General features: G+C 39.2%; 1 protein-coding gene across 4 annotated transcripts in view; it reads right to left on the reverse strand.

Moving 5' to 3' along the window:
- Positions 1–23,104, reverse strand: part of RASSF9 (Ras association domain family member 9) — a 35,259-nt gene extending 12,155 nt beyond the window's left edge. Inside the window, exon 1 of one of the 4 annotated variants that reach the window (XM_040063227.2) lies at positions 22,835–23,104. In XM_040063227.2, the coding sequence (XP_039919161.1) occupies positions 22,835–22,881 (47 nt within the window). In that variant the 5' untranslated portion in view covers positions 22,882–23,104. Of the gene's footprint in view, positions 1–18,192; positions 18,206–22,238; positions 22,452–22,482; positions 22,518–22,834 lie in introns of those variants that run through there. The other 3 variants (XM_040063229.2, XM_040063228.2, XM_058420432.1) reach the window with 3 other exon arrangements.
- Between the last annotated feature and the right edge of the window lie 947 nt (positions 23,105–24,051).

The following is a 24,051-nucleotide window of genomic DNA, read 5'->3' on the forward strand; positions in this document are numbered from 1 at the left end:
CAGTCCCAGTCCCTCCGGCGCTGCTGGAAAATGCCGAGGTCCAGGCCCCGGTGGGCCGCAGGTGCAGCCCCCAGTGCTCCCCTGGGTTTTCAGTCCAGAGCAGGTTTAAACAGTTCCAAGAAAAAGGAAAAAAAACAGTCCAGGGAACTTCTCTGCCCTAGCTAGCTGAAACTAACTAAAAGCAAAAAAAAAGATCTCTGTCCTGCAGTCTCTCCAAGCCTCCGCCGAACACGCTGTCCGCAGAAGAATGTGGAGGAGTCAGGCAGTTTTCTCAAAACAAACTCCGTGCTTCTCCTTGCTCTTAGAACCAGTCTTAAAGGCACAGGACTCAATATACAGCACAAACAGAACAGACGATTGGGGATACAAGCATCATAAAGTTACCCTAGGACAGGCATCTTGTGAGCCATGTGATATTTTTCAAATATACACATATACACAGTAGTTTGGATGCTCTAATTGAAATATTTCAGATATTTGAAGAAAGAAAACAATTTAAAGAAGGTTTATTTTTATAACTAGCTAGTTAAAACTTTTTTTTCTTTTTTTTTTTTTAATATTCATTTTTTCTGTTTCGTTTTTTTTTAAGATGTAAATTTTTAATTCAACAAGATAACCATACTGTCAGGAATGCTCTATGAACCATTTTAATTAGCAACAGCTGTTACAAAGTATGTCCTATATGAATTAAAATTTATGTACTTAAAACTATAAGTAGGTCTTTCATCTCTGTTGTAAAGAAATGCCGTCACCCTAGCTACTGTACAAAATTATATACACTATAATTCAGCAATGATCTGTGGTTGAAATTTCTGTTTACCTAAACATTTTAATCTATGTTGGTGCTGTATGACAAATTTCAGTGGGATAACTTTGAATTGCAATAGGACAGTATTATTTTTTTATGGAATAAAAACATAAAAGGTATGACAGTTTAAAGAAAAAAATTCTGATAATTATTTAACTGCAAATAACTCATTTGCACCAGACTGCTGCTGACTTGACATGTCAGCCTTTGGTAAAAATCCCATGGGAAATCTTGTGCTTCATTCTATTAACTGTACTGCTTGGAAACAGGTGTCTGAACAGGGACCTTTTGTTGAAAAAAACCCCAAAACCCCCCAAAACCCAAACCAAACAAAAAAAAACAAAACAAACCAAACCAAAACAACAACAACAACAACAACAACAACAACAACAACAACAAAACCTGAAGCAGCCAAAAAGAAGGACCAACAAGGGCTGACAGTAATAATTCTATCATCTGTTAAGTGGATGGATAGTAGAGATTGTACTACATAGAAAATAAGCCAAGAAATTGCACTAACTCAGGATATTGTACTAACAGAAAGACAGAAGTAAGAGATACTGTAAGAAGAATTATACACCTTGTTCACTAGATAAGAGTGACAGTTATGATGGATTAACCTGCACACTCATTTCTGAGTATTTTATTTAATAATGACAGGACTCTGTGTATATGCTACAATGGCAAATACTATTTTGCAAAACCTCATTTGCAAGGGCCGAGTGCAGATGTTCAGCAAAGCTGACCAAAAATTTACTAAATCCTCCCCTTCACTTATCAGCTCTGCCCTATACCATGTTTACACTTCAAATCACTTAACCTACAGGCAAGCACAAATACAAGAGTGGAGACTGCATTTGCCCCTGCCCTTTCCTCCTGTCTTACCGCTGAAATTTTCCTCTGCCCCTAAGGGTACACATTCTCCATAAATTACATCTGCTTTAAATCTGCCTTCCTGACAAACTAATCATCATTTCTCCATTGTATAGTCAAAGTCATAAGGTTGGTAAGGGGATATTAGTCAAAAAAAATGTTTGTAATTCCAGCAAGTATGGCATGTACACAAAATGTCATGACAGGTAACATGTTTATCATACTAAGCCTGTATTTGCAGTAGCCTGAGAGAGTAGAGGTGGAGGTTTGAGAAGAGAACTAGCTGTCCACCAAAATGTTTTCCAAGATAAGTAACAGTAACATCAACAATTTACTTTAGTGGGAAAACATTCTTTGATGTGTATATTACAACTGCTACTGAGGAAGCAGCTGTTATACAGGAATGGAAGATCCAGGAAAAGCTCCAGAGCCAAAATAAACACTGACATATTCAGTGATAGTAATTCTTTGGATCATGATGGGGGTGATGGGAAGACGGGCATTTTCAAATTCCTCAGTGTTAATGAGCAACATGAGATGTTTAGAAATATCAATACAATAAATATTACATCTTGATTTTGAGCAGAGGGTAGTTCTCACTAGAGAACAAATGAAAATACCACTGGTACTTTTCATCTACCACAAGAATTTTGCTATATTGCAAAAATACAATTCTTTAAATTGCTCCTGTGTCTAATTTAAGTGCCTATACATTTAAGCACTGGTTACACTATTCAAGCTTTATTGAGCTCCTATTAATAATGTACAGAATGTGTTTAAAAGTCCATCACTTTCAGTAGTATAGAAGAAGCAGAATAATTTATAGCTCATTTGGAACACAAGCTTCTAAACGATAGTTGCTGTTACAGTTAATAGAAATTTGTGTTATCTAACTTCTCCCATTAGAATTTTTATAACTGCCTTTTAGAAGCACCCAAGTTGTTTATAAGCTTTTGAGATCAAAGAAGTGAGGGGAATTTCAAGCATTGAGAGTATGAAGGGGCTTTTTGTTTGGTTTGGTTTTGGTTTTGGTTTGTTGTTTTTTGTTTGTTTGCTTGCTTGTTTTTCTCCTTTTTTTGTGGTTCCATGAAATTCAGTTCGAGTTTGTTGAAAGATAAAAGTGTACTGTTTCCCTCCCTTGCCTTTGTAGACATTTTGCCTGATGAAGAAACAAACACAAAGTATTCTGAGGTGGCATCTGGCCTGCCAAAACATGAACAAAACACACTATATGTAGACAGATGATAATAAGGCAAGTTAAATAATGGAATGAGATACAGACAAGGAAATAATAATACTTCATGCCACTTTTCTAATACTCCCTGATCAGAAGGAGGCTGGGATGGTTATCTTTTTACGCATCCTTAAATGTTTTGCACCTCTTCTCTGCTCCTGGTGGCACCTTGTGAGACAGGTGCCCTTCTCATTCATAATGAATGGAATGTCTAGATGAACTTTGTTTCTTTTTGCCAATCCTAAGGTTAAACTCAGGCTCAGGTGAAACATGATTTTAAAGAGTTAAGATTTTAGCTAAGGGTTAAAAGCAATTTATATTGATCAAGATGTAAGTTAGATTAGTAAATGGTAGGTTAATGATTATTAGATGCCTAAGCTAGAGCTAACTGTTATATTATGAGCTTGTTTATAGAAAAAGTGGAGTAAGTGAATCATCATAAGAACAGATTGAAACCACTAAGAACAATGGCCAGCACCTGGACTTTGTCTCAATCAATCACGAAGAAGGGGACCTTGGATCATGCCAGAGGGTCACAGAGACCTGATAAAGACTCTCCTGACTTCATCCTTTGAGACCACTGACCCAATTCGAGATCACTGACCCAATTCAAGAGAAGGACTAATAGCTTCATTTTAATACAGAGCAGGGATGGGAGGTGCTGGGGTTATGCATATGCATATGTATTGTATGTAAGATCTTGAAGAATAAATAGAGGGAAAAGAACCTTGTTTGTGGTGGCCACACCTTTCAGAGAAGACTCCTGTGCTGCCCGCTGGTGAATAAACATACCACTTTCTAACTTTAATTGGTTAGAGGCTCTTTGTCCATGACTATATCGGTTTTCAACTACTCAATTGGTGAGCCAGGTAGGAGAAGGTTCTGCTCTGCTGTGAGACCTGCTCAGGTGGAGGAGCCCCTCAGGGTGCTTCCGGGATATTCCTGGAAGAGCGGTCTCCACTGCCCGACCTGTTCATCCAGCAGCAGACAAGAACTCCTGACTACTAAAATTAGGACAAAAGAGTATGTTTAGAAAAAAAATTGAAACAGTTTGAACAGTGCCCTGTAAGGCATACGCGTGGTCAGGAAAGGCTGTTGGTAAGTCGTGGGTGATGTCCCATGCACAACTTGTGCCTCTGTAATGTGCTTGCAAGCTGGATTGGTATCTGGTCAGTTGTACTTGGTTGCCAGCAGAGAAAGCTGTTAAGCTGTTGTACCGGGCCGTGGAGGGCTCGGACTGTGGTTGCTGGCAGAAGGGGATTTTGCCATTTGTTGTGCTGTAGAAGGCTCAGTTTGCTAGCAATCTGGGGCTAGCAATTGTAAGGGCAAATCCTGATTTGTGGTTGTCACACGGTGTGAATGTGCCCTGACTGTGAGAATAATTGAGAGAGTTTGTTGAGACATGCTACCAGCACAAAGTGACTGAGGAGTTTGGATCCACGGTTCTGTTTTTGGGTGACTGAAATGGCCGGGGAAAACCGATGCGAGTAGGGTGTATGAAAACCCTTAAAGACCCCTCCCCACTGTAACTGTGATGTGTGTGTTTTGGTTACCGGGACGGTATTCACTGTATCTGTATTTTTGGGGCAACATCCATCTTGTGTTAAAAGCTTTAAATGCAGCACATGCTGAGTGAAAGGGTTGATTAGCCTCTGAGAGCTGAAGTGTGAACGTTTTTGAAGTAGATTGAGGACAGACAGAGGACAGGACCAGTTTGACAAGGAGGAATAGAAGCCCTTGACAAGAGCTTGGTCGTGATTTTAGGTATGGAGGTTGTGTTTGTAGGTTATTGGAATTAAAATGCGGGTAACTTCAGTCTGAGAACTCAATCTGGCCAGACGAATAAAAGGAATTTCTTTACCTCAGTGGTTTGGGCTTGACTTGTGGGAGTTTGTGAGTTCAGTAAACTGGTGGATAGACAAAGGAAATAAGAGAATGTATTTAAGAGGCTTGTATCAGATGTCTGCTGGGAGACTAGTGGCTATGGATTGAAAGCAACAGGCTGGTGAGAATTTAGAAAGTCAAAAAGGAGTGAATGGAATAGCTTGTATTTTTGGGAATTTTCCTGCAGCTTTTGGTGCATCTAGAGGTTAGCACTGTGCCTGGGTGCTTTTGCAGTGTAAAATTTGTGCAGGATGTTACTATTGTTCCTCTGCTAACTGGTACAGAGAATGTGCCCAGTGTAAACAACAACTCCTTGATTGAGCTGATTTAGAGCCAAAGATTTTAACACATATAGTTAAGCAATTTTTATTTCAACTCCAGCTCCAGCTTTAACTCCAGCTTTAAGCAAAGCAATTTCTATTTCAACTCCATCTCCAGCTCTAAGCATAGCTGAATCAACTCTGATTTCTGTTTCAAGTTCAGCTTCACCTTCTATTTTATCCCCTACTCCACTTACTCCTAAATCTCTCCCACTGCCCAGCAGTGACAGTGAGGAAGAGGAGCCCTCTCCAAAGGGTCCTACAGCATCCCGGACTCAGAAATGAACCAAAGATGAGGAGATCAAAAAGGGGAAGCAGTGGTTGCTCATGTTAAGGAAAACTGAGGTGGACCAGAGGATCCTACCCTAGGAGATCCTCTAGTTATAATGAAACTAGGGAACAAAGGAAAAAAAAAAAAGAAATTTTTGATAAAGGGCAATATATTCAGTGTTAAAGAAAGTTTTAACACCAATAACAGATGATTATGTTATGATAAAAGGGGTAACTGGCCAATCTGAAAAAGCCTATTTTTGTAGACCATTGAAATATAAACTTGGGAAACAATTGGGAATTCACAGGTTTTTATATATGCCCAATGCTCCATCAGCACTTTTGGGTAGGGATCTATTGGAACTATCAGCAGCAAAAATAATATTTAAAAATTGAGAGATTACTTTGGAGGTTAAAGACCAACAATATGTAGAATTATTAAGCTTGATGTAGATAACTAATGAGGCTAAAGTTAAAAGTGAAGATGAGATTTACAGGAAAATAACGGATCAGGTGTTTTCTGGGGTTTGAGCTTCTAACTTACCAGGAGAGCAAAGAATGCACCCCCAGTGCAAGTTAAGTTTAAAGAAAGAAAACAACTAGTTAAGCAATACCCCCTGAAAAAAGAAAAGTTAAGGGATTAGCCCAGTGATTGAAATTTTTTTACCTGTTAAAAAGCCTGATGGATCATATCAAACAATATAAGATTTAAGAGCTGTTAATAGAATAACTGAGCATTTATACCCAATGGTTGCCAACCCCTACACTTTGTTAACTTGTTTAACACCTGAACTAACATGGTTTATTTAGATTTAAAGAATGCTTTCTTTTGCCTTCCTCTCCATGAAGCCAGCCAGAAAATTTTTGCATTTGAATAAAAAACTCAGCTCCCATGGACAGTGCTTCTGCAGGAGTTCAAAAAAATTGCCCACCTTGTTTGCAGAACAACTAGTAAAAGATCTGGAATCCTGGGAAGCTCCATCAGGAGAAGGACAGCTTTTACAGTATGTGGATGACCTGCTGATAGCTACCAAAACTCAAGAGGCTTGTCTGTGTGAATGGTAAGCCTCCTAAACTTTTTTGGCCTACAGGGCTATTGAGTATCCCAGAAGAAAGCCCAGATGGTGAGACAAACAGTTATTTATTTAGGCTACAAGGTTAGTACTGGACAAAGAACCTTAGGACAGGATCACAAGGAAGCAATATGCCAGACCCCAAAACTCCAGACAGTAAAAGAACTGAGAACTTTTCTAGGCATGACAGGGTGGTGCAGACTGTGGATTTATAACTATGGGTTGCTTGTTAAACTCGATCATGGAAGGGAGCAGGGATCTCCAAAAGAAGCAACGCAAGCCTTTGACCAGTCAAAGAGGGCCCTCATGTCAGCTCCAGCCCTGGGACTTCCAGACGTGAGTAAACCATTCTTTTTGTTTTCACATGAAAAGCACGGGATTGCCTTGGGAATCCTAGCACAAAACCTGGGCCCGTATCGCAGGGCAGTCACCTAAGCAGCTGCATGCAGCAGCTAAGGGATGGCCAGGGTGCCTCAGAGCCATTGCAGCAGTGGCAGTGAACATCCAAGAAGCACCCAAGTTCATCCTAGGCCAGAAGATGACTGAGCTATGTAGTGGTGTGGGATTTGTTTTTGGTTTTATTGTATGTGCTGTTAATTTATGGTTTGTTCTATGTACCCCAGTTTGTTGCCCCTAATGGTCTTTCCCTGTTTTTCTCTCCTCCAACTGTTATATGTCAATCCCCTCCTCCCCCCTCCTCTGGGGTCTGCCTGTCATCTCAGGGCCTTCCTCTGGAGCTAGAAAGTTCTTCCAAGGGCATCGAGTGATAGGTCAGATCCAGAGGGGGTCCCCCCCCCCCATCATTTATATTTGGTTTATGAGAATATCATTCATCTGTGTGACCCCCTCCCTGGTTATCCCTGATTTGCTCACCCACTGCCCTTTCTCCTAGTTCCACCCCCAAATAAAAGGTGCTGGCAAGCAGCCTGGGGGGCTCTGCCTGGGCAGGTACCTGGAGGTCAGGAGGTCCTGTGCTGGGGCTCCAATAAACTCTTGTGACCCGCTCAGCAGAGTCCGCCTTTCTATCTCTGCCGTCGTTGCCTTGCACCACCTGTACCTACTGCCGAGGTCGAGTGGGAGCCAAGAACCCACAGGATCAGGTTAGCTGGCATGGCCAGCTGTCTGTACCTTTCCACGCTGCGGTGCCTGAGCTAGCCCAGGCAAGCGTGGAGACCATGCATAAGGCACCACAACAGTGCTAGTATCCCACACAGTGTCTGCAGTCCTAAAAGTGAAAGAGGCCCATTAGCTCTCCCCACAAAGATTCCTGAAGTACCAAGCCATAATGGTAGAGCAAGATGATGTTGAGATTGTGGTAACTAACATTGTGAATCCAACTTCTTTCCTCAGCGGGAGTATGGGAGAACAAATGATCCATGAGTGCCTGGAGGCCATTGAAGCCACCTGTTCCATTTGCCCGGCTCTGAAGGATACCCTGCTTGAGAATACTGAGACCTGGTCTACTGATGGAAGCAGCTATGTCATCAGTGGAAGAAGGCATGCTGGGTATGTGGTTACCACAAGCAGAGAGGTAATAGAGTCTGGACTATTGCCAACCAACATCTTGGCACAGAAGGCTGAAATAACTGCCTTAACTTGGGCTCTAGAGCTGGCAAAAAGTAAGAAAGTTAATATTTACACAGACTTGAGGTATGCATTTTGGGTAGTTAATGTACATGGAGTCATCTGGAAAGAAAGAGGACTGTTGAATTGGCAAGGAAAAAGTATTAAACATGCACAAGAAATAATAAAACTGTTGGAGGCAGTCCAGCTACCTGAAAAGATAGCCGTCATGCATATCAAGGCACACCAAAAATTGAGCTCTAAATTGGAGGAAGGAAACAAGCTGGTAGACAGAAAGGAAAAAGAAGCAGCTAAAGGTGAGGTAACTGTTGAAATTGTTGAGGCAGCCTTAATTCCAGATGGGCAAATTTCCATTGAAGGTAAGGTAAAGTGCAGTAAAAAGGACAAGAGGAGTGGGCTACTACAGATAAAAGGAAAGGAAGGCTTATGATCCCCTTTTACATGCTATAGTCATTAGTAAAAGAGGAACATGAAAAAACACATTGAGGAACAGATGATTTATATAATTATTTGAAAGATAGAATCATAGCTAGAAATTTGTAAAGTATAGTAATTTAGGTGACTTGCCAATGTAGCCTTTGCCTCCAAACTAATCCGAAAAATATTTCTAAACCAAAGCTTGGGCAAATTGGGAAAAGATATGTACCTGGGCAGCAATAGCAAATTGATTTTTCAGTACTACCTAGGAAAGGAAGGTACTGATACTATTGGTATTAACAGATACCTTTTCAGGGTGGCCAGAAGCTTTCCCTACCAGAACTGCCAAGGTGCAAGAGGTAACTAAAGCAGTGTTATAAGAAATAATACCATGCTTTGGAGTCTCAGCCACAATGTTTTCAGATAGGGGGCCACATTTTATTTTAAAAATTATCCAGCAAATTAGCCACCATTCAGGCATAGATTCCATATCATCCTCAGTCAGGTTGCCAAATAGAGAAAATTAATCATTTGATTAAGCAACAAATTGTAAGATTGGGACAAGAAGCAAAGTTACCTTGGCCTCTGGCTTTTCCATTAGCATTATTATAAATTTGGACTAAGCCAAGAGTAAAAAAAACCTAAGCCCCTTTGAAATATTGTGTGGAAGGCCATATGGAATTTAAGAAGGGACAACACCCACTCAAGCAGAGGAAGAAACCTTACACAGCTATATGATGGCCCTAAATAAACAACTTAGAAAAACAGAGAAACATGTGGCTGGGGCTTGAACCAGAGAACTAGATGGACCAGTACATGATGTACAGCCTGGGGATTATGTATACATAAAGTCTTTTGCAGAAAAAAACTTTGGAACCACGGTGGGAGGGACCATTCCAAGTACTCCTCATCACCTTTAATGCAATCAAGATCAAGGAACAAAGCACCTGGATCCATCACTCCCGAGTGAAGAAAGCTCCTGAGAAACTCTGGAAAGTTATACTGGGTGACAATGAACTAAAATTAAAACTTCCTCGGGAAAATAAATGATAAATATAGAATAACAACTTTTTGAAAAATAGGAAACCTTGTAATTGTAATGGACAATCAAGTAGGTATAGCCTGGAAAGTTGTGGCATTTATGACCATCGCTATAGCCACAGCTAATGCAGTACCACTGCATTGTAATGTGACTGGTAAATGTAAGTGCCAAGGGAAAGCTTATGATTTTGTCTCCTGTTAGTCTCTGATTCAGACGCTAAAAGTTACAAATGCAACTGTGTAGGACACTTAATTTAACTTGTGCATTTTTAACTTTGTAAAAATTGAAGAATGTGATTTTTCCTATCAGGCATATGTATCCCACCAACCTATAAAGGCAAACTTGACTACTGTTCAAGAAATATTGCCTGTGCCTGTAGAGATGAACTTAACTTTGGTTGCACAATTATTGAAACATCATGAGTTTAAAAAAAAAAAAAAAAATTAGAAAGAAAGAGAACTTTGATTACAATACATCATGACACAGAGACTACACGGAGAGTATTTAAAGGTTAGAAGAAGGCCCATCTCATCATTGGTGGGATGTGCTTTCTGGGTAGTCACCAGCTGCAACTGGTTTGCTCAATACCTTGATTTCTTTGATTATTGTTTTGTTTATTTTAGTTGGTATAAATTTGATTTGGTCAGTTATAATACTTTTTTGGAATTGGGCAATGCTGAAGTGACTACCAGCTTTAACTTTAATATTAAGAGCACATAATACGGTTTTAAAGGACCCCTACCTCACAGTTATGCTAGATTTAGAAGAATTTAAATATTAGTAAAAGAATTTCCTTACTTTGAAGAAGGAGTGGGGAAATGAAACATGATTTTAAAGAGTTAAGATTTTAGCTAAGGGTTAGAAGCAATTTATATTGATCAAGATGTAAGTTAGATTAGTAAATGGCAGGTTAATGATTATTAGATGACTAAGCTAAACCTAACTGTTATATTATGAGCTTGTTTATGGAAAAAGTGGAGTAAGTGAACCGTCATAAGAACAGATGGAAACCACTAAGAACAATGGCCAGCACCTGGACTTCATATCAATCAATTACAAAGCAGGGGACCTTGGATCGTGCCAGAGGGTCACAGAGACCTGATGAAAACTCTCCTGACTTCATCCTTTGAGACCACTGACCCAGTTTGAGACCACTGACCCAATTCAAGAGAAGAACTGCACATGCACGAAAGACTAATAGCCTCATTTTAATACAGAGCGGGGATGGGAGGTTATGCATATGTATTGTAAGTAAGATCTTGAAGAATAGTGGGAAAAGAACCTTGTTTGGGGCGGCCACATCTTTCAGAGATGACTCCCATGCTGCCCGCTGGTGAATAAACATACCACTTTCTAACTTTAATTGGTTAGAGGCTCTTTATCCATGACTGTATCAGTTTTTCATGGCTCACAGGAAACAAAATAAGAAAAATACTCATTTGGGTTCTATGGTGTCAGGCAAGGATAACAGCATGGAGCAGATAGAGAATGGACAGAAGCCTGTAAAGGGGGCTTAGGACGGCTCTTTGTGCAACAGCAAGCCTTCAGAGCTGTTCAACAACTTCATTAATCATTAACATTTCTTAACTTCTTAAAATCTAATGATTTGTCAACACAGCATTTTGGTATATCATAAAATCCTGTCTGAGTCTCTACAGTTTGCTAGGAGTGAGAAAGGCAGGATGGGCTATAATGTCCTCCTATATGTATTGCAATAAATTTTAGAGTGAACTACCCCACTCTGAAACTATATTGTATGCTCTTTGCCATTTCATTTGCTTTCATTGAATCATTTTGAAAAATATCACCTCAAAGGATATTCTATCAAGACTTAATTTATAATCAGCTATTTATTTTCTTTTAATTTTTTTTAATTTCTCCTTCAAACTTTCTGAAAGACAATTCAGTGACAAAGGTGTTCCATTACTTACAGTGTTTGAAAAGCTGAAAGGAAAAAAAAGATGAGATAATGAAGTGGACTCTTACATGGATGTTCATTCTAAAGAGCTAAATTGAGTACTAGATACATAATTATGCTAATGAGAAGAGTGGACATTTTTTTTAAAAAGAAACCTGAAGCATTTTTACTGTCCATTGTCAACTGAGAGATTTGTGCAGCTTATGCTTTCAAGTAATTTTCTAAAACTGCCGATTAATGAATGCTTCAATATGTAGTTAGTCAGCCACAGGCTGATAGGGTCTCTGAAATATAACCACATCTGCTCTGAAAAAGCCATTGAACAAATGAAATGTTAACCTCACCAACTGTGCTCTTCCCAAGCAATGGATATGCTTAAAGAGTGCCTAGGAGATTACACAACTAGCTCTAGCCATCTGAGCAATACAGATAGGAGAGGCAAAAAGATGAATTGCTGTCTGGAAGTTTAAAGCTGGATCATAAAAATTACCAAGAGTAATAGGAAAATAATGAGATTAATGCAAAGAAGAAAGGTGTAGACAAGAGAGAGACACAGAGAATGATGTCCAGTAGCCCCCTCCCCACAATTTTTAGCTGGAAGAAGATGAAGGATGCTGACTGCAGAGGAAAGACATTCCATGTGATTCAGATAAAAAGCCATGTGAATCCTAAAATTATGACTTAAGCCCAAAACCTGTTCTGTGACAGACATAATGGGTCCAGATTATGTGCTTCCAGCTGGGTTCATATGAAGAGGCTCAAAACCATGTCAGTTGTCCATCACAACTCTCACACTGAAGGTGAGCTTCTTGTCTGATCTCAAATGAGTAATGATGAATTAAGCCATAAAGATAAAAGCCTTGTTAAACCACCTAAGATAGCCGTCCAAATGTGATTGAACAGTTTAGGAAGGAACTTCAAAATTTTAATGCAGCTGAAAAGGTGGTGAATCCTGGCAAAAGAATTGTGATGAACAGGAAGAACAGGTATAGGCCAAAAATCTGCAGTGGGCACAGAGGAAGCTAAGCATAGCTGTGTGACTGTGACCAAAGACCAAGGCAGGCCCGAGAAATAATGGTGCTAGTTTTGTGAGATGCATCTATGGCAGGATAGTGATTATCCCGAGCAGCCTTTACACCAGAAAGACATTGCAAACTACTTGTCATCAGTTCACAGAAAGTCAGACTGAGTCAACATTCAAATTAATCCTATGTTTCTTTATTTCATGTATCCAAATGTCTTTGCAGGTGGGGATCCTTTCAACATATGAGCAATTCAGATGGCTTCATAACTCAGGAAGGATAAAAAGGCCTTTTAACAAGGTACTTCATAAGCTGAGTGGTTACCACAGTGACAGCTTCCCTCTGCCATGTGAACAGCTCTGTCACGTTGGGAGAAATACACATATTTAGCTTTCTTCTGTGATGTGCATTCTGTTTGCCATTTCTGACAGGCTGGTGTGAATTCAGGTTTGTAATAGGTAGATGCGTAAGTATGCAATCTACAGAAGTGGCTATTTCTGCATGTATTGTTTATATCTACAAAAATTTGGGGGTTGTAATATATTTTATTGTCCATATATGGCAGTATATCTTATGAGCTATACATATTCATTCTGTGATCACATCCAACACAAGCTGTCATAAATGGATTTTTATACTGAATATATGCTTACCAGGCACGAATGCTTTAGCACAAAGAAATATGTTTAACAAGCAGCCAAGTACTGAAAAATTTCAGACATTGTTGTTCAAGATTTCCATGATACTTAGTTCAACAAAAGTTAGTTTGATTCAGTGTATCCACAGAAAGATTCATTCTCAGTTCCACTGGTCACTTGCCTCACTTAAATGCATATAAGAGACAGTACTTAGTTTTGTCAGAGACACAGAAGGTACTGAGGCATTGCAGACACAATGTTATAACTTTCATGTGTCCTCCTTGCTGCTGAAATTCATAATGCTCACTTGAACATCTCAACTTCCCACAGAAAGTACTACAGAAGAGTTGAACTCCTAACTCCTAAGGGGTTTGTTGACACCAGCAAGTTCAGCAGGAACTGACCTAAAGCAGTCAGAAACATGAACAAAAGGGAAGGACTTAAATGCTGTTGGATTATGTTCAAATGTTCATTGCATTAAAAAAAAAAAAAAAAATAATAATAATAAAAAATAATTAGAATAGCAACCTAAAACCTGATTCCCTTCTCTCACTGAAGCTTTCAACACTAATCCTTGTCCTTGTCTGCCTTACTGTAGCTTAAGCCAGAAGTAAATTAAGCAGCTTCAACATTAAATACTGAGTGAATTTCAGTTTAGAATAACTTTACAAGACTTTCCTGAAAAATGGATTATGAGGAAAGCACAAATTGCACAGTGTTCAGGGTGTTCAGGGTCAGTGTAAGACATGATAGGAATACAGGTGGCTGAAGTGTGCTACCAGTCAGAATTTAAACATCTGAAGTTCTTGCAAATTCTTAGGTGACTAGAACTACATTTAGGCATCTTCATAAAACTATCTCTTGTTACCTACTCTTTTTTTTCAATATGTGTGCACTTTTACTTGTATCTTTTCTCCTAGGTATGCTACAACCCTTTTAGATGACACTTAAAAATTTAAACTTTTGATATATGTCCTTTATGATGAGATATTCAGTTGCTTTTCAGGTTGACGTTACTAAATTTATCTCCATATATTCCTGTAGGGAAAGAACTTTTTACAAACCTTTTTACAAACCAAAGCTATCCACTCATTTAAATTCCCACTCTGTCTAACTGAATTGATATCCATAGATGTGCAAAATTAAGACATCCATAAACTTCCTTTGCTCAGCCCTTATGTAAAAGAGTTTACAGGTCACTGAATTTACAAATGAGGAACACACAGTGAATAACCAGTTCTGTAAACTGTGGTTTATGTGTCTTGCCCAAAACTAGGTAGGAATTTTGTGACAGGGTCTGGGAAGACATCTATGCTCTTAGGATGGTTCTCCCTTAATCATACTTCATCGACCTGTAATTCACCTCTCTGTTCATGTTTCCCTTTTTAATTTCTAAAATGAGTGCAAAAGACGGTTAATAACCAGCTTTACAAATCTGAGCATGCTCCATGAAAAGTGATTGGGTGGAGCTCATATCATCTACCTTAAGCTATTTAAAAATGTAGATGTGCAGTCAGATAATTTTCTGACCTTCCTCTGTAATCAGTGGCATAAAATAGGCACCTCCAAAAGGGTGACTAATCCCATACTGTCAGCCTGTCTAAGACTGAATGAATTACCCTCTGGAAGTGTTTAGATGTATCCATTAACTACAAAGAGTACCTAGATGACTAGATATCTAAATTTTTAGTGGCTTGAGTAGGGTAAGATGGAGCTTGACATTTGTGTTTTACTGTGTACTTGAATCTCAGGAGCAATATGAGTATCAGCAAAAGTATTGCAACCATCCACAACTGCAGTTCCAAGAATAACTTTGATCTTTGTCTGACACCTGTAGGGACTTCTGTAGGTAAACAAACATTATTAGTTAATCTACATAATCCTTAAAGTGTCAGGAGTATGGGAAAGTGAAGTAAAGTCAATACCAATCCTAACTTGTTGTTAGAAAACCGAATTTGTGCAGGGCTTTTCCCTAAAGCAGGATATTAACTACAAAGTGGCCCTGAGAGATACAGGCAATAATCAAGTTTAAAAAGTATACCCAGCCTTAGCAATCAGTCCAGAGGAAGTCTGCCAACAGCTAACATCCAAACGAAATAGCAGTTCAAAACATCAGTTTTACCAACCAAAATACCAGCAGCTGAACATGATCAGCACAAGATCCCACATTTATAAATATCACTAAACCACTCTTGGATCAGTGAGTAAAATCTGATAACATCCTATGGCAAATGAGGTATACTTTAGGTCATCAAAACAGTGTCCCAACTGTTACTCTGAAAAATGTAGCTTAAAAGTGCTTTCACAGTGGAAAATACCCTCTGTAGAAATAATTCCTTCGAATTGAAGGAGGTTAGGGAAAGCAAAGTACGATGTTCTACGTGGATGATGGAATCTATCAACACAAAACAAATTGCAGGTTCAAGACCCAAGGGCAGACTCTCTTTAAAATTAGTAGTCTCCATTCAACTGCATTATTCCAGTGAGGTCATACACACTTACAAGCTAAAGTAAGGTAAACATATTTATACCTGACCAAAACAAAGGGCTAATAGATTATTAAATTTTCATAAACCTGATTTTGTCCTTGAACATGAGAATATTATGCTTTTGCATATTTATTTCAAGATTCAATATTTTTGTGTTATTAAAAGGAGGGAAAAAAAAAACCAACCCTCTGCTTTTCAATAGAGATGATTATATTTACTATTATGATACATCAATGAAAGAGAGTAAATAGGCCTGAAAAATAAAGAAAGCAACTTAATCAGATTCATGATTTAGACCCTCAATATAAATAAATTATACATTACATTCACAGCAAACATTACATTCACAGCAAACACTTACCTTCTCTATAAAAATGTTTTTCTCCTGTGATTATTCTACAACTTATTAATTAATGTGAAAAAAAAATCATAAAAAACAAGCACAACCCAGAGGTTTACATCAACTCCAAGATTACAACGTAGCCTGGCTTCTTCTAATGCTGATGCTCAAAAATACATTTCTAGGAACCATCTAAACTACAATTTAAATGTCTCAAACTGACAAGAGGCAAAAATGCACTCAGGCAGAGAGGAATGAGAATGAAACACAAAAGCTGGTGAAAGAGAAAAACATCTTTAAATAAAAAGTAAAAATAAAGTGCATGAGAGATGTGCCAAACACGCATTAGAATTTTTTTCTTTCAAGTTTGATGCCTTTTGCTCATTTCCATATGGCATAAGGACCTGGGTTTCATAGCATTAAAAATACAATTACATGACAACTTTATTATCATTGCTATCCAGAACCTTCCTTTCTGTTTTTTTTAGTTTCTGCAGGTAATTTTCTTTTCTTTTGTTCACTTCACAAAACCACCTGAAAATGTATTAAGATGCTCATGGCATTTCTTTATTTATTTCTCTTTCTGGCACATTGAAACCCTCCTTACACAACATTATTAACATTATGGAATATTTCAGACCATTGAAAAAATTCCTCAGAAATATCACATAAAATCAAACCTAAACAGTCCACAGTGTTGTCTCACTTTCCTGCACGGCATCAAGATTTAGTGGACTGTAAAAGGACCAGAAAAAAAGAACTCACAGATGTAATTCCTACCTCTCCCACAAACTGGCTTTCACACTGCACTTTTACATTTTACACTGTCTAGTCATGTCCTGCTTATTTTCCTGAGGCATGTAAGTATTAACACCCAAATTACTGCTAAGGAAAACTAAGTAAGCTTATTGGTTGTATGAGGTCACAAACAAGTCAGTATCGCGATCACTATTGCAACACCTCCACACCCTAAGTGTATTTCTGACTAGGTCAAACCAGGAAAAGACAATGTGGTTAATCCTAGAGCCTATTGAGTCAAGTTCCAGAAACATGCTCAAAAAAGTATTCTTTTGGACAAGGCTTTCTGAAACTCTGTCATCGGTTTTGTTCTGTGTGATACCCGAGGAATTGCTAGCATGGAAACAATCTACAGAGGAAGACAGAAAGTCATCATCTCAAGAGTATCATAACACTTAGAAGAAGCAATACAAGTGACAAAAAATAGCTCAGTTACCTATGAATAACAGCTGGGTACCAGCATGTCCAACATTCAGTTCTGGGCTTCACTTAATGCGTGGTCTTAACATTTTTATATTGCATCATCCTTTCTGTCACTATTAATAAGGATTTACCATCATATTAAATATAGAAGCTGGATTAACTAATTAAGGCTTGTACAGTATATGAGATGTTAATGTTTTCAAATAATAGTGTTTCAGACCAGAGTTTTAAATTGTTATTATTAATAATATAAAACAAACAAAAAACTTTTTTTTTTTTTTTTTTTTTTTTTTTATGAGCATAGGTAAATCAGGAGGTACTACTCTGTGATTATCACTGACTTTTATTAAAGTTAGTAGAATTTTAAAAAATGCCCAACTTGGAAAACTTACTTCTGTCTACTGAATTACATATTTAGCAATGTGTCTTTCTTCATGCACAATACTAGTTTTTCAACAGTAAAATTGGAAATGACCACTAACCAGTAAGATTTTTTCTTTTTTTAATCTTCTGCCAAAAAAAATGGGAGTTTTTTCTGAAATATATCACTCAGCCTGACTCTACACTATATTAGTGTTTCAGATTAACTTCAGCTTAACCTAAGTCATGCTCTTAGATAGTGTAGTATTACACTTCTATTACTCATTTTATTTACTCCTTCAGGATGAAATTACTGACTGCCCTCACAGAATAGTAGATAATTAACTCTTTAGAAATAAAGTTAGTGTTTTGCTAGACAAAAAACTCTTCCTGAAAGTGAAGTGAACAAATATGTACAAAGATTATTAGAAAATGTATGCAACCACTTGGACCCTTGAGACAAAGCTTCCAAGGCAGACCAGAAAATAAATTATAATGTATGAAGTCTGTTTCAAAAAGGAACAACTTTTTTGATGGTTCACTAATACATCTCACACTCAGGGAAATGTTTAAAAATATATATATAAAAAGAATGCCTTCTACCATTATCAAACAAGCCCCATCTTTTCAATCTAAAAATTTAACACGGGCAGCACCACCTATTCTAAAACTTTTATCTACCCCCTCCAACATACATACCAAAAACCTTGTGGTCCTGTATCAAAAAGCACCCTTATAGCTTCATATAGACTTTTATCCATGTGTACTCATCCAAGAGTATTAGACATCTCACACAATCCCATGGGACTTACAATGTGGGTCATACACAGTTCATTCAGGCAAGCAGCTGATCTCCAAGAGCTTTACCAGTCCAAACCTCAATGCTGAGCTTTTTCAGTTTTACTTCATCAAGGTTTGAAATGTACATCAGTGTACTCAACTGTAGGTAGAGCAGAAGAGATATTCAGAGTAATACACAAGTCACGGTGCTAACTAGATGCAATGAGAAAGTACTAGAGGGAGGGAAAAAAGGAGGTATCATGGAAATGCTAGATCAGTATCAGATAGATGAAGTCTCTAATCTAATTCACTACCCTGCACTGTAATATATAAACTGAGAGAATAATTGAATGGGTCTCTCACTGAGGAAGGGCCTCTGACTGCCAGGACAGGAAGAACTCCCTCTTATATCTGTAACATTGAATGAAGATACATTGTCTTTCTTTCTACCTCTGAACTAGAAATGAACTGACTAAAGAAAGGAGGAATTAAAGAGTAGGCAAATAAGTCTTTCCCTCCTACAGAGAAACACTACTCCAACTCCTGTGGCAGTGAGTGAAAGTGGAAAACAGTGGAAAATAGTAAACAGTAAGAGACAGAAAAAAATCAGGAAGTAAACACAGTAAACACATTTAACACACAGTAAACAGTAAACACTTTTAAATATTACCAGATTTGTAACACAATTATTTAATCATGAAACACTACTCTGGGTTCAGAATTGTTGCATGCCAACAGAGCATACAAACTTTTGTAGTAAACATATGACCAGCATGACGTACACTGGCAAAATGTATTTCTCAAGGTGTTGAGCATAACAGGACAGCCCTACAGCATCAAGATGGATTATCTGTACCCTCTCCCTTTCAGTATCACAGCTACAACACAAATGAAACAGTAGAGATTCAGCCATTTTGTCTAAGGCTTATGTGCATAAACCCAAGGAAGTGGTCTCAATGAAAGAAATAACAAGATCAGTTTTCTCACCATGACATAGATCCAGATATCCTTGAGGTACTTAAATAAACCTAAATGCCTATTTTCAAAAGTGATCAAATGTAGCACCCAAGAGCAGAGAAGTCTTAATCCTACCAAAAATAAGTGCAGCATAAATTCCTGTTCTGCTTAGCAACCAGGAAATGGAATACAATGTGAAACCCTGGTATTTAAACACCACAAATGTATTTTCTGTATTTCTTGTATTTGGATAGGGAGCTGTTTTGTCTCTGTGCAGAGCAATGTGTTAGATCAATACTAGACCTTATGAGTAAATAACTCAGTGTCTTTTCTCTTCCTCCACCTTCGGCTAAGGATTTCCTGCCCTCACAACACCTCTGAAGTGTGATGTGAACTGAGCATTTCTCTCACTCTCAAAGTAAATGTCTTTAAGAGATTTGCATTTAAAAAAATCCCCTTGAGTTTATTCATGTTGCAGAGCCTTAGTCCTGCAGGAAACTTTCATTTTTCCTTTGTTGCCTCAGAGGGTACAACCTGTCCCTGCTGCGCAGGGTTTGTAAGTGGGTGGGGTGTCTTGGAAGTATTGTTCTCCTGGGGACATAGTGACAAGCACATACACATTCTGGGGACTGTGATTACTTCTGGTTGTCACAGAAGGACAAAGATAGTGTAAAAACTACTTACAGCTGTTGGAAAAGATATCAAAATATCACTACTGTCTTTCTTCCCAAGAAACATATGTTGGAGTCAGAATCCTAGATGCCACTCCCCTGAAATAAAACCAGGGCTTTATTGATCTGTTGGCTATGTGGGCTTTGTGCTGTGTCTGTATGAGTGACATTTCAGCAGCCCAAAGGAGCAATACTGACTGAAGATCTTTAAATTCTGGCAGTAGTTCAGCACAGGATTTGTCTTCCTGAGGTTTAATCTCAGTTTCTTTCTCTAAAGACTTTTGGCATAATGGACAAAATCTCTCGCCTCTTGCTCAGACACAGACTCAGTTAGAGTAACCTCTTTGTTTAAACTCTGAGGTCTTAGGGGCAGAGGCTGACTGAAGAGCCTACTATTAAACAGGGCCTGATCTGGAACCTCTGGACAATGCTGCAAGACAAGAACTAATTACATTGGTGTCATCTTGTTATCTGAGCAAATGACTGTAACGCCTTCATTTTCCTTCTGGCTCTTATTCCACCTACCTTTGTTGCCTCAGATTAGCTTTATGTCCTCATGTAAACATAGATTTTATTCCTCATTTGCTTATGACTTTCAGGAGTTATATTTGCATGTAGTAAATGGTCATAAAGAACTTCCAGAGAAAAAGGAAAAAGCTGAGTTTCCCAGAAACGTGAATGAGCACTAAACCTATTTTAAAAAGCAGCAGCAGGTTAAAGATATACATTTGTGTATTACCCTTTTCAGTCTTTCTTTACAGGTAGTTAGACAAAGTACTGAGCCACAAGTTCTGACTCTCCAACTACTGGCCTAAACACAGTGAAGGATTTTAAACTCACTTCTCAAGGTTTCAAATGAGTTCAACAAGATACAATTAAAATGAGAAATAATTAATACATATCTCTTCAATCATACTGCAGAACCATTTTATTAACTGCATAAGCAAAGTTTAATTCTCGAAATTCAGTATCAAAGCTAACATTAAATATGCAGAAATTTAAATATGTGAGAAGATGATAACACATCTTAAGAAATAGGTAGTTTGCTTTGTTCTTGACCCCCTCCCCTTACATACATCTGTGGTCATACAGCCCCTTCTTACTGCCACAAAGCCTCTCAGCCATTAGAGGCATTTATTTATTTTTGGGGATGTGAGGATAAAATTAATAGAAAGTCTTAGATGTTTACAGTTATGGTTCATTCGGTATTTTATTGGCCTAATTAAAGCTTTGGATTATGAGTTTCTTTTCCTGAGGAATAAAATGTCACATCAGCAAACGTAGTGAGATTGATGCAATCAGTGTGAAGATATTGTAAATACCCAAAAGAGAAACAGTTTCACTGTTGAACACAGTGAACTGTGCTTTGTGATTTAATCCTTATTCAGGTAAGTGATAGCAGGAACAGAACTTCCATTTAAGGAGTAATAAATTTTCAGCTCTGTGTGAAAGCAATTTCATAGAAAAATTCATAGCCACCTTTTTAGATCCTCAAAACAATAAATGGCCACATGAGAATTCTATCAAAGTTTTACTATTTTCAGACATGTTAGCAAAATACACTGTTTAATCAGTAAACTACAATATTAATAATTCTAAAATTGTATCCAATTTTTAAACATTGACTGTTATAATCTTTCTAATTTATATTCTATGTATTATGCTAACTTAATATTTTTACACAATTCCAACAAATACAAGCCCCCTCCCCACCCCCCACCCCCCCAATAATTTTCAGTATATCAAATGTGAAAGCCAAAAGCCAAACATGGAAAAGAAATGGGAAAGATCATCCTTTGCATTCTTTTACATACAAACTAAATTTCAGTGAAGAGCACTAGGAGAAATGGGAATGAGATTACAAGTGATTTTAGAGTTTCTCAGTGAGGCAAAATTTCAGTGACCCGTTTCTGTTCAGCTTTAGTTAGATGGGCTCAGCCACTGCACACACAGGAAAATTTACTCCTAAAAAATCTAGTACCACCCTAGCACCTAACATGATTACATAATCCTCTTTCTCTTTTTTGCAGCCCGTGTGTGGGGCATGTGGAAGCATGTACAGCATAAGGGGCAAAGTCCCCATGAAGAAACTAACCAGTAGGAGACCCAAGGACCACAGCAGTCCTTCTGAAGAATTTTCTAAGGAAACAAACAAACAAACAAACAAACAAACAAACAAAAAAAACCAAAACAAAACCAAAAAAAAACCCAAACAAAACACAGCAACCCCACAAACCACTAAAAGTCCATCCCGGACTAAAGGCTAAACAACAACAACAACAACAACAAATATATTACCCCCCGCCTCCCCACGCGGAGAGCCCAATGCTCTCCTACCTCCCAGACTGACAGCCAGCGGACAAGATAAGGGACGGGTTAGATCCGAAGGGATTGCAGGCTGACGGTCAACTTCTCAGGGCAACGGGGCTATGGCACGGGGCCCGGAGCCCGGCCCTTCCCTGAGAAACTCGGGGAGTTTTGTCCCGGGGCGGGGGAAGAGCTCCGGGTTCCCCCTGGCCGCCGACGGGACGCGAACGTCGGGGCTGCAGCCGGTTCTCCCGGCCCCGGCGGGAAGCCTCACCTTCCCGGCGCGGGGCACTGCCTCGGTTTAGCCGGAGAGGGTTCCAAGTCCGGAAGAGCTACCTCCCGCTCACGGAAAATATTGCCCAGGAGTCAAAAGAGCCAGAGCGAAGAGGGGCACGGCAGATCCGGGGGAAGGGACAGACGGAAAAGCCCCTTCCCTCGGCACACGCCGGTCCGCTCCCCTCCGCTCCCCCGGCCCGGCTCCCGCTCGCAGGTGAGCCCCGGAGTTCAGCTGCCGTGAACTGTGCGGTCCGCATAACACATCCTGGCTCCAGAACCAAACAAAAAGTATAAAAAGTAATTAATCCCATAGCGCCCTACCTTTTCCTCCACATACCCACACACTTTACCTGTTTTTATGCCGTGTTTTTAATAAATTCCTTCCAAAAGGAGCCATGATCCCAGCGGCATAACATCAGCGATCCCCAAACAATTCGAGGGTGTTCCCTTTTCCCCTATTTTTTTTGCCTGGGCGCCTTTCAGCTTGTTAATAGTCAGCGAGCGTAGCGATGAGCTGGAAGTTGTGCAATTTACTGCTAACTTTGAACTCCAGCTTATTGCTGCTGCTGCACCTTTGGAGTCCTGCCCAACTGCAAACTTGAAGGAGGTGTTTAAAAGCAGGAAAAAGAAAGGGGAGGGGGAGAATACGCACTTGCTTCTGTGATGTGAAGTTATGCACAGAGCTTGCTAAACTTTCAGACTTGTTACCCTCAGGGCAGCAGGCAGCAAATGGGAAAGAGGTTTTGCTCCCGTGTGGAACTCTGTGAAGGCGCGCACACACACACACACACACACACACACACACACACACACAAGCGCTGAAAACTTTCCCCGGGAGGCTCCAGCCACTTCACGTCAAGTCGCTCAGCTTGAATGCACGCGTTAATGAAGGGCAAGCTACAGTTGCCACACCAGTTCTCAATGCATAATAACCTGTCTTTTCAGTACCTCAGTACTTCTTTACTAGGTGTTGAACGAGTAAGGGGAAGATGAAGGGAAAAAGACCGCTGTGGGCCCTCTGCTCTCCCTGGACTTTTACGTAAACGAGCTATTTGCATGGAAGCCTTTACAGATTAAATGCACCTTCGAAAATGTGGCCTAGCAGAGAACAAGTGAGGCAGCAACACGAAAGACTGGATTCGTACTAAGCTGTTCCACGACCTTTTTTGTTATTTTAAACTGGCTTTGCCAGAAGGGAAGTGAACACACACCATGGTTCCTGTCCACTGCAACCCTCTGGGAATGAGAGACTTGGAGTAGAGTTTGAGAAGAAAAAGGCTTCCCACCCCCCAGGTTTGGAGCAGAGCAAGGGAAAGAGGACCTACTGTGCCCAAAAGGCTGATGGCTGATGTCAGTGGGTGAAGGTCCCAGGGCAGGTGGAAAGTCCCGTGTACACCGTAGCCCTCTCCTTTCTGTAGTAATTTAACAGGTACATATTAGATGTAAGTCATCCTTTTTTTTTTTTTTTTTTTTTTTTTGGTTGATTCTTTATTAAATAGGAGACTGGTTACCCGAGTAAGAGCTTATCTGAAAAAGTCTTTTTCTAAATTTCCCCTTTCCTCTCTTG

Source organism: Hirundo rustica, chromosome 4 (assembly GCF_015227805.2).
Source record: "Hirundo rustica isolate bHirRus1 chromosome 4, bHirRus1.pri.v3, whole genome shotgun sequence".
Lineage (NCBI taxonomy): Eukaryota > Metazoa > Chordata > Aves > Passeriformes > Hirundinidae > Hirundo > Hirundo rustica.